General features: G+C 39.6%; 1 protein-coding gene across 2 annotated transcripts in view; it reads right to left on the bottom strand.

Moving 5' to 3' along the window:
- Nucleotides 1–9,413, bottom strand: part of gria4b (glutamate receptor, ionotropic, AMPA 4b) — a gene marked incomplete at both ends in the record, with an annotated part of 136,515 nt that extends 127,102 nt beyond the window's left edge. For both annotated transcript variants that reach the window (XM_080508577.1, XM_080508578.1), the window contains 2 exons: nucleotides 1,872–2,030; nucleotides 9,323–9,413. In XM_080508577.1, coding sequence (XP_080364703.1) covers nucleotides 1,872–2,030; nucleotides 9,323–9,413 — 250 coding nt within the window. The remainder of the gene's footprint in view (nucleotides 1–1,871; nucleotides 2,031–9,322) is intronic.
- Nucleotides 9,414–16,966: the final 7,553 nt, after the last annotated feature.

The raw sequence follows: 16,966 nt of genomic DNA, 5'->3' as shown, positions 1-16,966 counted from the left end.
AGATATCAGTGTGTCAAAAATGTTTCTCAATCTTGAGGTCATAAGGCGTTCAAATCTACACAAGCAGATGCAGTAGAGATTTTATTTTTCGTGGTCATACTATGATGTTTGGAACTGGTGCCATATGTTTCCTCTCTGAATAAGATCCATAAATCAACAAAGATAAATATGAGATTAATCAATAATATTATCACCAGTTAGTAAAATTCTAATACTGACAGCAGCGGTTTTGTATTCTAAAGCCTAATGATTATGGCAAATTGCCCAAAAAAAAAAAATCTACGAAAATACTTCAAAAACTAATCAGAAGAGCCAGTTATCTTTGTCTGAACACACAGTATAAACATCTTAAAGCTCTTGTCCTCTCACTCGCAGGACACCCCCTCGATTACCAAACACACATAAAAGCACTTCATTCACTGCTTAATTTAGCCATTGATTTTTTTAACACCAGATCACACCACAGATAGCAGAAGACATCAGGCTCAAGTGTTTTATGGTCTTTGCGGGGACGTCCACCACCCTGCAGACAAACAAAGGCTTCAGACTGAGATGAGAGTGAGAAAGAGAGGAAAGAAAGAAAACGTTTCCCTGGGGATAATCTCTAAAAATCACTGCTGACTCCCGTTAGCAGATCTAACTATGGCAACGTGTGTGATTGGTGTTTGTGTGTACAGTTCCCGTCCCTGCTGGCATGTTGTGGCAGATCAACTGTGCTGCCACACAAACAGTTGACTGTTCAGATGGGAACACACTAACTTAAATATGACATCAATGTGGAATTCTTCGAATGAAACCCATTATCCTAACCTAATTTTACCTTTAATGCCACGTACATTTATACTGTTATATGCAACTTGCAAAAAAAATGGCTGTTGGGTCAGAACAGATGATGGTAGTTATTTGAAGTTCTGGTCATATGTTTCTGATATTCTGTGCGATGAAGGCTAGTTTGGCTAAAAATGTAACATATGAAGGAAATGTTTGCCTGAAGCTGAAAGTTAAAAATAATCGAATGTGTTTTACAAAATAGTTGGTGGTGTGTTTCTGAATGAAACTTCTGCAGATGAATCAACCCCAATGCCAGTGTCATGTATTGTTCCAATATTGTCAACGGGTAATCATGGTCATGAAAGTGTTTAAAATACAACCAGAATTTGATGTCAGGTTAAACTCCAAAACAGAGAAAATAGCAACAGAAGCTGTTTATATATCATGCACGAGGCTTGTTCCGAGTGAAGATCCAATTGTTTAATGATGGTTGCAGGGATGTACAGTCACTGTTGTTTTGAGGTCTGATGTGGCACTCCGAAACATCGACAGCCATTCTAGTCTTTACTCATCTTTCCACCAGAAGCACCGCTATGTGATTCACACATGTCCTTTGATGCTACACCAATGACAATATGAAGCAAGTCCTTTCTTGACAGAAGCCGGGTAAAGCTGCTCAGACGAGACCCGAACCGGGAAGTAAGTTCCCACAGAAAAGTCATAGTGAATCCTGACATGCTCAAATCAAAGCCTCAGAAGAATACATTGTGTGCATTAATGGCAAATCAATGTTTGAAAATAAAACCTGAGTTCAAAGTGTCAGGAATTGAAATTTGGCATTGTCGTAAATTAGAGCAGTCTGTGAAATAATTAAAAAGCCAAATTAATTCTAATAAATAGTAATAAAGAACACATAACCTTACTCATTATTGGAAGAACCCAAGTAGAAGAATGTGTCCATTTAAAAGTGATATGAACCATAATGCTTAAGTGTTATAAAAAAAACTCAAGAAAACCAGCAGGACAAAAAAAAAAAAAACAGATTCTGGGTTCCAACAACAAAACAAACACTCACACATGAAGTCATGAGACAGACTTACAGGCGTTGGTGACAGCGAAGCTGTTGGCCGTTTCGATGTTGTCCACATGAGGCACCAGGTTGAATGGGGCTTCCGAGGCGTTCGGGCTGGTGTTGTGCAGGAAGATCGCCAACCGAAAGGCGGTGTACTCCTGATCAGTGTTTCTGATGAACAGACCGCCTGAGGAGAGAGAAACATATGACCGATAAGAAACTGTCTCCTGTAGCTTTCGCACAACTGGAAATGAAGCTATGAACAGATCAGTCATCAAACCCAATGTCGTCTATCAATGTGTCAAAAACGATTTAATGATTTTCTGCTTACATCTTCTTCTTTCAAGGTTCAAGGAGAAAGAAGAGAGCCAACACAAACAATGATTTACTGAGGATTATTGCACATCTTTGCATAAACTGACATGAGGGCAACCTATGCTTATTCAGACAGATTTATCCTGCTGGTTTATTGCTCATGTGGGCAGAATAGTTGTCGAGTTATCACTCACCCAGCTTGATTTTATTCTAGTGTTGGGCAATACATCAGGATTTTCCAACTGACCGCGATCCACCCAAAGAGCAACGACTGCCAATATCTTCACACGAGTGTGTGCAGTGGCACATGCAGAGGGCAGGTGACTGAGGTGAAACCAAAATGCTGCTGTGCCACTGCCTGAAGGCGATTCTCATCTGGCGTCAGATGAAGGATGCCTCCACTTGCAGCTTCCCACTGAACTTGCATAACATAAGATGATCCGCATTATGTGGCCTCTGTTCCTTCCTTGCTCGTATGTTTTGAATTGTGTTTTAAAGGTTAATCACATTTTGTTGAATGTCGAAAGAGGGGAAACATTATATTGAGGATCTAAATTGGCAAATACCACCCAAAATTCTGCCCCCAAAAATCTAATGACAATAGAGCCAACCCATTTGGTTATAGCCGCCTTGTCTTTGAAAAGCCCAGCACTGCAGGACACTAGAAGATGTTTTAAAATAGAATGACACCTCAGGAGTTATAAGTCATCTATGGTGAGTCATTTTCACCTCAGATCAAATTAAGCAAAGCCTTTTGCCACCTGCAGCCTCCTTAGGGTCTAATATAGGCAGCAGGTCGTCTGAACCAAGAAATAAAGTGCATTGTTTACCAATGACCTTGAAAAGAAGCCACTTGAGTGTTTTTCCTGTGTGACACCCCCTTTCAACTGAGGTTCAATCATAGGATGACACATGAGCGTGTGCCACTGACTGCGAAAAGTTGAGAAATACAGAAATATAGTCTGTTAGTGTAGCAGTCCTGCAGGCATCTGCTCACCATAAAACTAACATTAGCAAGATTACATGCATAAAATGGCAATTTTCTTAGAATAGGGTTAGAGTTGCCAGTCTAGAAAAAAATAACATTGTTGGGATTTTTTTGTGTTTTGTTTCTGGGGTTTTTTTTGCCATGAATAAGGGCTGTAACAGTTCAGTGCTTTATAGTGACATAGTCTAAAGTTTGAATGCTCCTTTATTAGCCTCCTACAATAAAATTTTTTAAATATATATATATATATATATATATATATATATATATGGGAATAATTTTGTTAGTATAAATTGCCAGCTGATGTGAATTTGCTCTGTGATGGACTGTCAACCTGCCTGCTTCAATCCATCCACAACTTTGAGTTGGATAAAGTAGCATAGGAGAAAATTCAATTTGGACTCACTGAAATGTGAGGTAATGGCCTTTATGCTTTATATGTCTCCAATCTCCAATACATTCAAATACATACTTTGCTTTTATGGTTCTGTTTGGCTTGACGATTATCTATATTCGAGTCAGATTGGTTTAAGCTAGAAAATATCTCAATCGTGCAAACTCGTGGCTCAGAGGAAGACAGCCAGGATTTCAAGGTTATCCCAATACCCGCTGAGACGAACATCTGTAATAAATGTTAGAGTGCTAATTTATGCAGATGTTTCACTCTCAACCAAAAATGTCAGCCATAAGACAGGGCTCTTGGGAAGGCAAAATTATTACAGAAATCATTACAATTCACCCTCTGGGAGACAGGAATACAGACACTGAATAGTGCACACAGTAAATCTACCCTGTAATCTACCCTTAGTACACTGTGGTAGTGTACTAAGAAAGACAAAGGTCTAACCTGGCACTAGATAGATGGACCAATTAGAAACCTTAGTAAGCACACACAAGCGTGTCGCTCGTATGTCCTTGACCATTTCTGACGTATGGATGGAAAGGTTTGACCAGAAAACAACACAATCATCAGTGTGTGTCGTTGCCTTACCTGCTTGGTCATGATTAGGGTCTTCCAGCTAATACTGAGAGAACAAAGTTGGTCTGAGATTGTAAACGATTTCAGATAAATATTGGGAGGTTTTCACAAAATTGAAGTGGTCAGAGAGTGACCTCTATCCTATTAAAAATTGACACAGGGCACCATTTGTTGTGGGGTGTTAGGAAGGAACAATATCGGACCAGCAAGTCACAGTATCAACAAACTGTGATTGAAAAATCTGTCTTAAGCCTCAATCCTGCAAGTCTTTTCTTAATCATTACTCGGCCTCGTGGCAAGAATTCAATTTATCTGACAACATATGGGCCATATCTTTGCCATACCAATTATTATACACTGATGACAATCATTTAATATGTGGATAGATTGTTATGATAAACATAGAAACAGGGGCTCCAGATTGCATATAAGATATGTGTTCCCTTCAGTCAGTTCATCTGATTGTTGCATTTAAATTAAAAACGTATTAAATATATAATGAAACCCCATGGCATACAAAAAAAATTCAAACATATTCCCAATTTTCTAGTAAGTTGCAATTAAGTTTACAAGAGGCATTAAAACAATGGTGTGATAATATTCAGCAAATATATTTGTGGATCAAAGCAGCTTTTCATTTAGTTCTGATATGCACAAGCAGCTCCAGTGTCATAGATCAGTTTGTCATCAGAGAGAAGACTTTTCTTTTTTTGTCCCTGTGTCCTTTTTACATTGCACTTCAGTTCATATACAAAGATCTCAACTAAGCCATTCATGGTTGTGCAAATGTCAGTGGTGTTTTAGGTTTAAGGCAGTGTGTTTCACATTTCAAAAGCTGTCTTAAGGGTTTATTTCTTGGGATGAGACACTGTAAATGTCATTTAAAGCAAAATGCCAATGTTTTCTTCCAATTGCTGACCTCCTTTAAAATGTAAAGCCGTGAATATTTTCTTCTGTATGAAAGCTGGCCACGTACATTAAACCTTGATTTGCACTTAATTCCTGCTGTGAAAGTTTCTTAATAACTTGACAAGCGAAGAACCCCTCCCCAGTCGGAGTTAATTCATGAGTTACAAAAAAAAAACCAACCCAAAAAACAGGTGGGAACATTTTGTATGTCTTGGCCACCAATCAGTTGGAATGCCCTCTGCACATTTCAAGTATATCCTTTTCTAATCACTCCTGATTAAGAGAAGATTAACTCCAGCTTTGACCCAAATCCTACTCATTCAAACTTATGACTTTCACTTCAATGCAACAGAATTAGACTTTGCACAAAATAGCCCTACATTCTGAAGTTTCTTAGAGGGCATAAAGCTTGCCAACACCAAGATTGTGGCAGTTGCAACACGGCAGTTTGTGGCCCCATAACCACCCGACAATTGAGAAAAATGACATCTGATCGCAGGTTTTTGAATTTACTCCAACCTTCTTTTTCCACTACTCCACACTGGATATAACAGGCATTCTTGTTATCTCAGCTCCAATGCTGTAATGAGATTTCAGCTTGCAGAGCTGATTTATAAACAGAAAAGTGGATCCCATTTTGGTGGAGGAAAAGTAGAATTCTCTTCAGGGTCAGCCTGCCAGGCGAGGAGGATGGGTCACACTGGTCTTAAACCTTTAATTGAGTACGACTACTACTACTACAATACAATGTATTTCCAAAAACAAGTACAGTAAAGAGGACCATACCATACATGGTTTCAAATATGCAGTCATTTGCAGTGATGTTCGATACATTATTCATATATTTAAGCAGTTTCATGTTTATTTAGGATGACTACATCAATCAGGCGCACTAACTGGGAATGGGAGATGCATTTATGACTGCATCTGTTTTAAATGCATTTGATGAGGATGTCTATGCTGGCTCATGGCCTGGCAGAGATACTACTGTTATTGTGTTGAGAGGGAATTCCTCACCTGTCTCCCCATCCCAGTAATTGGTGGACTTTATTACAAGATATTTTCTGAGTATTACCACATTTTTGTTCACATTCAGAATTACGTGCCGCTACTCTCCAATATGTTTGATAACCTGTATATATGATATGTCATTCATTTTGCATTTGAGAGGCCTCAGCCCACCATCCAATCGTTCCATGGGGAACGCAAGCAAAAGAAACATGGAAGCAATGCGGTTTCAAGTCATCATTCTCATGTAAACAGAGTTGAAACCACGCTAAACCCTCATTTGAATACTCACGTTTGCATGTTATGGCACTCATGGCATTATTCTTAGCAAAATGCAAGTAAACAGAAAGTGCAATCGCTTTGCATCAACATCTAATTAAGCACAATTAACACAGATTCTTAGCATAATTTTGCTATTATAAGAAGTACTACAAGAATAACACCTATCACAAGAATTAACCTAGGTTTTTTCCCCCCAGAATGTAGCATTTCTCCATCGTTATTAGTTGTTAGTTTGGAGCAAATGTTAAAGGACTGCACAAGTTACCAAATGTGGTTATTTTCTTGATAAAGAGTTTTATATACCAGAAATAATTCCTTGGTGTGATATGACTTGAACCATTTCAACATACAGTATAATGAGCAGACTAAGGCAGGGTACACCCTGGACAGTTCACCAGTCCACCGCAGGAAAACGTCAGCACATTGCAGTCAAAGGCCGTCTCTGATGTGGCTAATTTACGCATTCTGAGGCTAAACTGGACCAAATCCATACACTTACAACCGACGCATTTTAAATGAATGGACAGAGTCAGAGCTGGCTCCGTTTTGCTTGGCTGATGTCAGACAACAGCAGAGTAAACTAGCGTCCCCCATCAGCCCAATTCAACTGGTCACCCAAAGTAAAACAGGAATGTAATCACTGACGTCAAATGGCTATCTCAATGAGTCACCTTACCTTTGCCATCATCATCTTCATGTAAGAAGCACTGAGGTGACTTTTTTAACTTCATTCAATTCACATTTACTCTCAGCTGAGACTTGTTGTCAATGAGCCAGGTTATATCCAGAGTGGTTTTGACTGATTGTATGTTATTTATTTAATCAAATAAGGTCCATAGTCACAGCCTCAGCATTCCATTGTGTGATGCAAGAAATTGTATTGGTGGATCCAAAATAGTAGTGTTACCAGTGTAAACTTGTAAAATCACATCTGAAGAGTTGAAACCTCAAGATCCAGGTGCCATGTGAATGTATTTAATAAAGCTATCTGGCTATTCCTGAGCATCTTCTTCTCTGGGAGATACTTTATGGCTTTTCTTCATACTTGATAGATTATCTTTTCATGAAAGAAGCCCTCCACCCTGCTTTCAATACATGCCATCAAAGGCTCCGTCCTCATTAGAGCCTTTAAACATTACAATCAGAGCATGCACAAAGAACTGAAACAAGGGATTTATCATGCTGAGGACATTTCCCCAAATATAACCATGTGTGATCATTTGAACTGCACAATATATTGCATATGTATCACTATCATGATATCAATATGTGCAATAAAGAAAATGAGAAAATGCTCTATTCAAATTAAAAATGACAGCATTTTAAATAAAGAAGGGCGCAAATAATCAAGATTAATTCAGAAAACATTATTACAAAGTAATTTGGAAGTGTTTGACAGTCTTTGTGGTGACTTTGTGGTGATGGGACCGAAGTCACACACACACAAAATCATGAAGAATTGCCCCAAACTTTCTTTTACAAATTGCTCCGCTTCTAAATCAAGTTTCCATAATATCATCCAGCTCAAGTGAGAATAATTCTTTGGCAGCTTTGAGTTGCGCTAGCCACAACTGTATTTGTGCACTTGTTCCTGTGCAGCAGGCAATGTGTACACGACACATTTCCCCGCTGCTAATAAGTGTTGATTCTTCAGTGACAGTTATTTGAAATTGACAAGTGTTGATTGGAGGGATATTTGCCTTCTCTGGGGGCTAATAGAGTGTTGCAGTTGTGGCTGAATACCATAAAATGTTAAATGAAAGGCTCGCGGGTGAGGGAATCGCTGGCACAGTGTGGATTTTTACACTCCCAGAGGTCAACTCGGCCTTAGATAGAAAATATGATGACATGGGGATTACATCAACACGTTTCCTGTAATTGGCAGGAAAGCTGTTTGCTAAATGATAATAAAAGAGCGGTTATCATTTAAAAGGAGTGCCAATTCATTCACAGCAGTTTCGCTTCATTCAATAGTAAATTATTATCCTGATGCTTCACAGCAGTGTTGCAGATGTAGGTTCACACTCAAGCCTGGCTCAAGTGCCCTCAGATGAATCGGGGTGCCATTCTGTAACGGACCCTGACCTCTCACCTCCCTGAAGGGGCCCGGGGATACGTGTACCGCGTTGATTTAAAAGGACAAGGAGAATCATTTGAACAGCTTGTCATTTTTCATCAGCTTGACTGTATGTGATGTGCCTCAACTCTGCCACATGCACAGGGGGCTGCGGAGGGTAAGCCCACATGAAACAAAAGTCAAATAAAGGGTTTAAACATAATCTCAAAACAAGAATCTTAGATATTTGCAGGATAACAGGGGGAATCACTACTTTCCTGTAAGATTGATCTTTTTTGAAAGAGGTTGTGATGACAACTGGAGGTCACAGTGTGCCCTTCTTTCAATTCCCTGCTTTTAAATCAAACAAGTCAATGAGTCTGCTTGTGGAATGGAAACAGCAGGAGAATGAATCTCCTTTATACTCTCCTTTGACAAACAGTTAAGCTGATGAGTGAAAATATGAAAATTCTTTAAAAACTGTGCAACTGAGGAGGGGCAACAACAAAAAAGAAAAGGAAAGAAAGAAAAGAGGGCAAACGGTGGGGATGTAAATGGCCTGTGGGAATGAGGTTGCAGTGCCAGGACCGGGGGTCTGCGAGAGTGTTAACAGCAGTCAATGCACAGGCAGTCTGCATAGGGAATACACACACACACACACACTTTGCCGCTCTGATCTGCTGCAGTGGCGGAGTGCACTGGAATACACACTCTTAACCCGCAGATACAGAGCGCATTAGGTGTGTGTTAAACATGCACAAAACCCAGTCTGCATAGGATATTTGAGACAATTTCAGAAGAAAACAGGTTAAGAAATGTGCAGAATTGGCCACTTTGAGCGGTGTTACACGGAAGGGCAGAAGCGGCAAACAGGACGTCCACAGATTCATTCACATGATTTATCCCTCTGGTTGGATTTAAAACGCAGCGGCGCACACTTACCGATCTGAACGCTGCTCGGGAAAGCACCCATTGTCAGTCCCCAAAAGCCAGAGAACATCAACAGAATCCAATCGCGAGAAGAAATCCTCATTTTGTTTCGGTTATAAACTGATGTGAGACATCGAGCAGGTTTAATTAACACCCCCAGGGCAAGAGCAACATCACAAGGTGAAAAAATAAAATAAAAAATAAAAAATAAAAAAAGATTTGGAGGAAAAAAAAAAGAATCAAATGCCGGTTAAATATCCATGTCTGTCCTGGATGGGCTTTTGTTTATTTGTTTTATTTCTTGGATATCCTCCCGCAGTGCCGCTCGTTTGTGCCGTCAAACTGCGTCCGTCCGTCCGGCGCTGGAGATTTTGCGCACAACACCAACCAAGATGAGGAGGGAGGGTGGGAGGGAGGGAGGGAGGCAGAGGGGGGCATCAGCCAGCGGCGGCCAGTGCGTCTGGATGCGGCTCAACTCAACATCACAGCAATAACACACATGCGCCTTTTACGCGACCGGGGCAGGCATAGGAGGGGCGTCCGTCATCAGCAGCACCGAGCGGCGGACTCAGTCCCCGGCAGCTCCTTTGAACACAAAACTTCCAGATCCGCGGAGAGCGGCTCCCGATCTGATTTCTGACAGGAGATTTTATTTTTACTGCCGGGAATTGATACAAATAGGGTGGCTTGCACGATCAGAAAAACAATCATCCCCTTGCTCTCTTCATACTCAAGTCATTGCGCATTTAAGGTGCGTAAATTAACCAATTAGAGCTGGTGATTCAAGCTCTCTGTTAGTAAATGGGTCCACATACAGCCACAATCCAATCTAAAAGGGTAGCGGATAAGTGACATGGCGGTAAAATGACCTGTAGATGCACATCTTTGGCCAACTCCAGATGGTTTCTCTTGTAATAGTGGAGAGGTCTTCAACCTGTGGCTCTGGAGCCACACGTGGCCCTCTATACTGGCCTTCAGGACATTATATATAAATTAGCAGTTTTTATATTACTGGCACATAGACAAAGACCAGCTATCGAATGAGGTTTTATCTCTCACTCTTGGTGACAATTGTAGCATTTGGTTCAGGAGTTTTTCAGCAGTGTCCCACCCCACTGTGTCACCCCCATCCACTTCCACTTTCACAGCAGGCGATCAACATTGAGTTTCCAAATCCACATCTTGGCCAATCATGATTAAATCCAAATATAGAAAATTATCGGACAATCATCTGTTTTCACTGCCAAAGATGTTGATTCACCTGTATATTAGATATGTGGAGAGAAACAACCAAATGCTATGTTCAATGCCTTAAAACAATTAAAATACTTTTAAATATGGCCAACATAAGATTAAAACAGTTAAGAGTGCTACAAAGAAAAGCTGTAACATAGCCGGAAAGTGCCAAAAAAGCTGCACGATTTGATATTTCAATGGTGACGAACGAACGGGTGAAGATTGCCAGAGTTTTAGCGATTCGAAAAACGTACAGAATAAACAGAAACAGAATCTCAAACACACAGAAACACTAATAATAAAATGGCGAGAATAGTAGAATAGCAAAAAAATGTGAAAGAAGTCTTAATTAAAGATGCAATTGCTAATATGGCTAAAAGTGGTTGATCTTTTTTTTTTTTTTAGCAATATATTGCCTTAGTCTTATTTGAGCTTTTTTCAATCATTAAAAAAAGCCTGACGTGGCTATACCTTTTAGCAGCCAGATGGTTGAAAGGCATCTATAATTTTACAATGCACACGTTAGACTAATTAAGATAACCATTGGTTAGATGTAACAGTTGAGATTATTCCAGTCAGGAGTAAGGTGCAACTAACCTGATTCACTCTGAACATGCAGAGTGTCGTTCATATGGTGTGTTCATGAGTGACAAATATGAACAATATTGTTACTTTTCATTTCCCTCATGTGTTCGGATTCCCGATTCCACCTGAAAATCAAAGTGAGAGGACTCCATAATCCATAACTTTACAAGTCAGACAACAGATTTGATGCATGCCCTCCATGAGTATTAGTGAAAATATTGTGTATTTCATTTGCAGCATCATAACTTTGCAGTCAGCACTGTAGCAGAGCTTAAGGTAGCATTCATTACAATTGAAGAGGATCTTTGTGCAAGCCAGATGGTGAGGATGCGGCAGCAGGGGACATGGACTAAATGGGAACAGGCTGTTGATCGTAAGGTCACATGGCCAGAGTTGAGGAAGGCTAAACTCTTCCGCATCAAATTCCATATACAGTCCATTTATGATCTGCTGCCGAGTCCATCTCACCTATTCTGCAGGGGCAAGGTGGAATCACCATCATGCTCCTTGTGTCAAGGAAGAGGTACTCTGGAGGACATCCCCATTGCTTGTCGAAAAGCGCTTGGAGAGGGCCATTAACACTGGCGGCACGACCAGGTGCTGAAGGTCATCGCAAAGTCCATCTGCAGTGCCATCGACCGTAGCAAGCGTCAACTAACATCAAGACAAGAAATCGCATTCGTAAGAGCGGGACAACACCCAAAGCTGTGCCCAAGAGCCCAGACAGGTGATACTTTTCGTTTTAACATAATAGTACAACAAAGATGCTGAACATGTTTAAATTCTTCTTGTGAGCCCAGGAGAGTCATTCTCCATCAGATCCATTTACACATAATAGTAAGCATGCTCACTCGTTTCCTCCATATAATTCTTTTGAAATGTTCCTTGCTGCATGAATGTGGTCACAAACAGAATTGGTGCTTGGACCATGTCCAACTGTCATCTGTAAAACAAACCAAGTATGCATGGCTCATCAGAAAAAAACTGCACAATGTAGGAAAACTGCTGGCTTTGCCTTCAAAATTACATAGTGTCCCTTTAAGATGCTGTCATAATGAACTGAGTCACTTTGACCAAACAACACACATTTATCATCACTTGTCTCCAGAGATGTGAGATAAACTCATTTGAAAGTTTGGTCTGTATCCTCTGAGCAAAAATGAAGCCCAGTGATATGAGACATAAAGGGGAGTGCAGCTCGATCTCCTTGGGGTGATTCAGCTAAAGCTGGAACTGCAGAAGATGGTGAAGCTGCACGTGGCTCAAGTTGTGCTGATTTAGAAGTTTGGGCTTGCTTCAAAATATCCATGAGTAATTATGTACCAGACACTGTTGGAAGCACTACTAGAGATGGATTTTATGTTTGTGTGTATGAGCAGGGCCAGCCGCCAAAGCTTCAGCTGTGCACAAGGTTGAATGTCTTAAAAAAAAAAAAAAAGTTGTACTCAAAGATAAGCACACATTTATCCTTCAGGGGAAGAAAAATCCCAGAACAACAGTCTATAACTCTGCAAGACAAGACTATTGGACTACTCACTGCATCGGCTGATGTTATGGAAGCTTTAACTGGCAGCACTGAATCCAAATAAAAGAAGAGTTGTTGTCGTAAAACACTGACATTTCTAAGTTTTTAAAAGACAACAAATCTGTCTTACATATTCTAAATTTATGTTTCTTTAAGTTGTACAACGTAATGAAATGAACAGTTTTTTGTGTGTGAAATGTTGTCAACAATAAAGCTGGCTCAGTTAGTCACATAACAATGATTATAATAGTAACACCATGACTCAAAACTCAGTTTGGACTGTGGTTCAGGTGGTTCTGTGGGATGTCTTTCAGCCCTATTATCTAGGGCTCGAATCCCCACCTCTGTGTGTTAAAGTGTCCTTGAAGAAAAACATTGCTGCTTTCATGGACCACTTTCATGTCATACCAGTGGTGGTCTTAAATAATTGCTTACGTTGTTCATCTTTGGAGAAATCTTAGAGATCACCTTTTCACGCAGGGCGTTCGGTCTCCATGTGACAGTAGTTTTGAGGGTTTCATGCCTTTATTAGTCTGTCACTGCACATTATTCGGAGTGGGTGTAGTAGATGTGAATCACCTGTTGCGATGAACCTGTGATTGAATATCTTTTTCTTTCAATGCAGCCTCTCTTTTTTAGTACACTGTGATCCTTCTGGTGTCTCATCCTCTTCTCTTTCTCCTTTTAGAATGAAACTCTCTGGTGACATTTGTTTTTGAAACTTTATGAGTTAGCTTGCGAAATGCAAAGGGGAAAACTCAAGCACAGGAGGGAGGCCGGGCAGAAGCAATGTGTTTTCATAATACCTATTATTTCAATATATTGTAATAAAAGTGATTCTTGCTTTGCAGCCCAGTATGGAATGATTTATGGACCAGTACCAGTCCACAGCCCACTGACTGGGAACCTCTGGTATGAAGTGCTTTGAGACTGGTAATGTAAAGCATTAAAAAATTTATACATGAAGGTAATTTACGATGATCAAGAACAAACTTCTAAGTGCTTTTTATAGACAAAACAATCCCATTATCAAGAGAATTAGTACACAAATGCAGTAAATAATGTCAGTTTGTTTGTCTCAGGGTCCAAAACAAACCACTATATTGAAGATGTTTGCACTATCCTATTATAATTGTGCCTGCAAAGGTTTGATTTCTCCACAGGGATCAATAAAGACTCATTTTGTTTATATCCTTTGAGTAAAATGCTGCTGACATAACCAGAAAATGATTTGATTCCAGTGAATGCACTCATGAGTCCATCTTTCAGTTATCATAAAGGCACTGTTAAAGCAATCTTCTGCAAATATCCCATATAATCTGATAGGAGCACTGCTAAAATGAACACCACACAGAGGCTTGTGTTTTGTCTTCTGCTTTCTGCAACTCTGATGCACTCTGGTGTGCATTAAGGTGATAATTTCCACCTTGAAACACATTTAGTTTCACAATATTTATGAAACAGTTGGAATTCATGTTGCGTTCAAATGTAGTTCTTTCAAGATGCAACTTGATCTCTACTAAATCTGCCTTCAGGCACATTTAAACAAAGAACAAGCCAGTTTGAGGAATGTAAGGAAGAGAAGGTACAGATACGTATCTTCAAATGCTGGAAGTAAGTAAAAATAAATATTTCAAATATAAATGCATGATGTTTATCGAGGAGACATTGGATCAACAAAAATTACTTTCTACGATGACAAGGAAAAGCACCCTCTTTGCTTTCACTGGCGAATACTTTTACATAGATGTGAATGTGCCGTCTCTGGAAAAATATCTGCTAAGAAATATCTGCACTTTAAAGGGCAGTAAGCAAAAAGCATAAGGTTGTTTGTCTCTTGTCTCTTTATAACTTCTTGTTGTTTGAAGTTATAAAACAAACTACAGCAAGCAGCTTGAGCCATTTAAACATCAGTGGGTTTCAAATGTCTGCACATGCTTTTCACATTACTAGCTTGCAGTGGTTTGAACACAGAACCCATCAAACCAGACAGATTTATTTGGATAGAATTATAGTCAAGGGTTAAAATGGCCGATGTCATTCTGAATAGATTAAATAGTATTAGAAAAAAAGCTGCAAAAAAAATATCCTTAAAAACATTTCTGCAATGCACTCTTAATTATTTTGTTTATCTTAAACGTTTGTACAATTGTCAACATGCCTATGACAACATGAATGACCCACATACAGAGATACAAATAATTGTTTTCATTTCCAATATAGTGTCTTGAAAAATCAAGTTTCTAGTAGAATTTCCAGGGGTATTCAAATCTGGGCCTCAGGGGCTGATGTCCTGCATGTTTTGGATTTCTCCCAGCTTCAGCACACCTCAATCTAATGTTGATGTCATTGCCAAGCTTGTAAAAAACTTCAAATAATGAGCCCCTTATTGTATTGAGGTGTGAGCAACTTTAAGAGACCTAAAATATGTAGGAAAAATTCTCGGCCCAGATTTGAGAAGCCCAGCTAAAAACGATAGTTTTATATGGAATTGTCCTTTGTGATGAATGCTTTCACCCTTTCAAATAACAAAAAAAGAACACGCACAAAAAAACGGAGCTTGACATGAGTCTTGGAATTATTTCAGGACCTGAAAGCGTTCCAAAAAGAGTTAAACACTGTGAGAAAACAGTCTGAGTTAGTATTTGTTTTGCCTCTGTGAATGAGGTCCTGAGCTGGTTGTGCAAAAACTGGAAACAGTACTGAAACAGCAAAAATGCCATGAAAGCTCATTATTGAACAGATTCCATTGATTTACTTGATAGACAAAAAAATGAGCTGTGAAAATGATCCTTCCAACACTTGTGTAGTGGCATGTCAGCAGTGGTTTATACATACTGTGGTCAGCAGACAGACATTGTTTATGTTGCTGTATACCAATGGATGGGACTTAAACATCCATCCATTCATCCATTTTCTACCGCTTATATCATATTCAGGGTTGCGGGGCACTGGGGCCAATCCCAGCTAACTATGGGTAAGGGCATTGTGCACTCTAGACAGGTTGTCAGTCCATCACAGTGTGATAAAACTTAAAATATAAAAAAAGCTTCATTACTTAGTGTGATGTACATAGAAAGAAAGCTCCTTTGAAATACAACATAGAAATAAGTGTTAAGTATAGACATTTTAAGCAGCACAGGTGGAAAATTCAACTGATTGGTTGTGCATGTGCAGAAAGACACAGTGAAGTAAGCCCCAGGCACACTGTGGTGATTCAGATTTTCCTGGATCACATTCCTCATTAATCATTACTGTATACTAACCCAGAAAAACAAAATAATGCCAATATTTTTGTCTATGCCAATTCTTCTATTAGAGTTATTTTGTGTTTCTGCCTGAAATCCTCAATGGAAAAATGTTGAATACGGCCGCATTTTAAAAGCAGAGCGACCTCCTTTGACATAAAAAAAAACAAAACTAACAAGAAAAACATAATATGATCACCACAGATTCTTCAAACACCCTCATTGTCCAACCCTCTATCTGCTGGAAATATGTAATAAATGGAAAAAGCTTCAGGGCAACAATACATTGTAATAAATGTTAGGTCTTTTTTTTTTTTTTTTAATCCCCCTGCACCACTGCACTGAGAAGACTTTCAAGTGCAAATGAGAAAATCAAAAGTTTTTCATGGTGATAGAGATATTTGTGTGTACGAAGAAAGGTATTATCACTACAGTGCGGGCTTTCTAACAGGAGATGCAATAATAGAAAAACAAGTTGTGATATAAACTTCTGAAGGTGGCAGATTTCTTTGTGGGGGAAAAGGGAATGTCCTGTCTGCCGCTCTGGTTGCAACATTTCTGTCTCTGTTAAGTGGCGGAGTTGTCTGAGCTTATTTTGGAGGTCTGCAGAGATTTAAAAAAGCACGAACAAAGCACCTTTAACAATAACATAAACTGACACGCGCATCTGTGAAGTGGTTGAGGTTGCGAACCCATTACAGATCCAACACAAACGCACACTTCGGATGGCGTTTGTGTACATAAACACAGTTTTATGCACGCTCTCACAGGAGTACATAGAGTTTATCATAATTGTACTTCTCTCCATGCATGCGTGACTTCTATTTAAGACGGCACTGTGATAAACTACACAATCACAGCCATGGGGGTGAGGTTTTAAATATACCACACGCACTATTTTCTCCCAGCATTATAACGGCACATCACACAGCTTCTGCTCCATTATCCAGTTTATAGCGTGCAATTTTTTCCCCGCACATCCACAGCACGGTACAGATGAGACATCTGTGTGATGTATGTCAGACATTTGCATCAGTTTTACTGGCAGTTAGCCTTCTAAAT

This window comes from Blennius ocellaris (genome assembly GCF_963422515.1).
Source record: "Blennius ocellaris genome assembly, chromosome: 14".
Classification (NCBI taxonomy): Eukaryota; Metazoa; Chordata; class Actinopteri; order Blenniiformes; family Blenniidae; genus Blennius; species Blennius ocellaris.
Note: the sequence above shows the minus strand (reverse complement) of the source record. Positions and strands in the feature narration are given on the sequence as shown.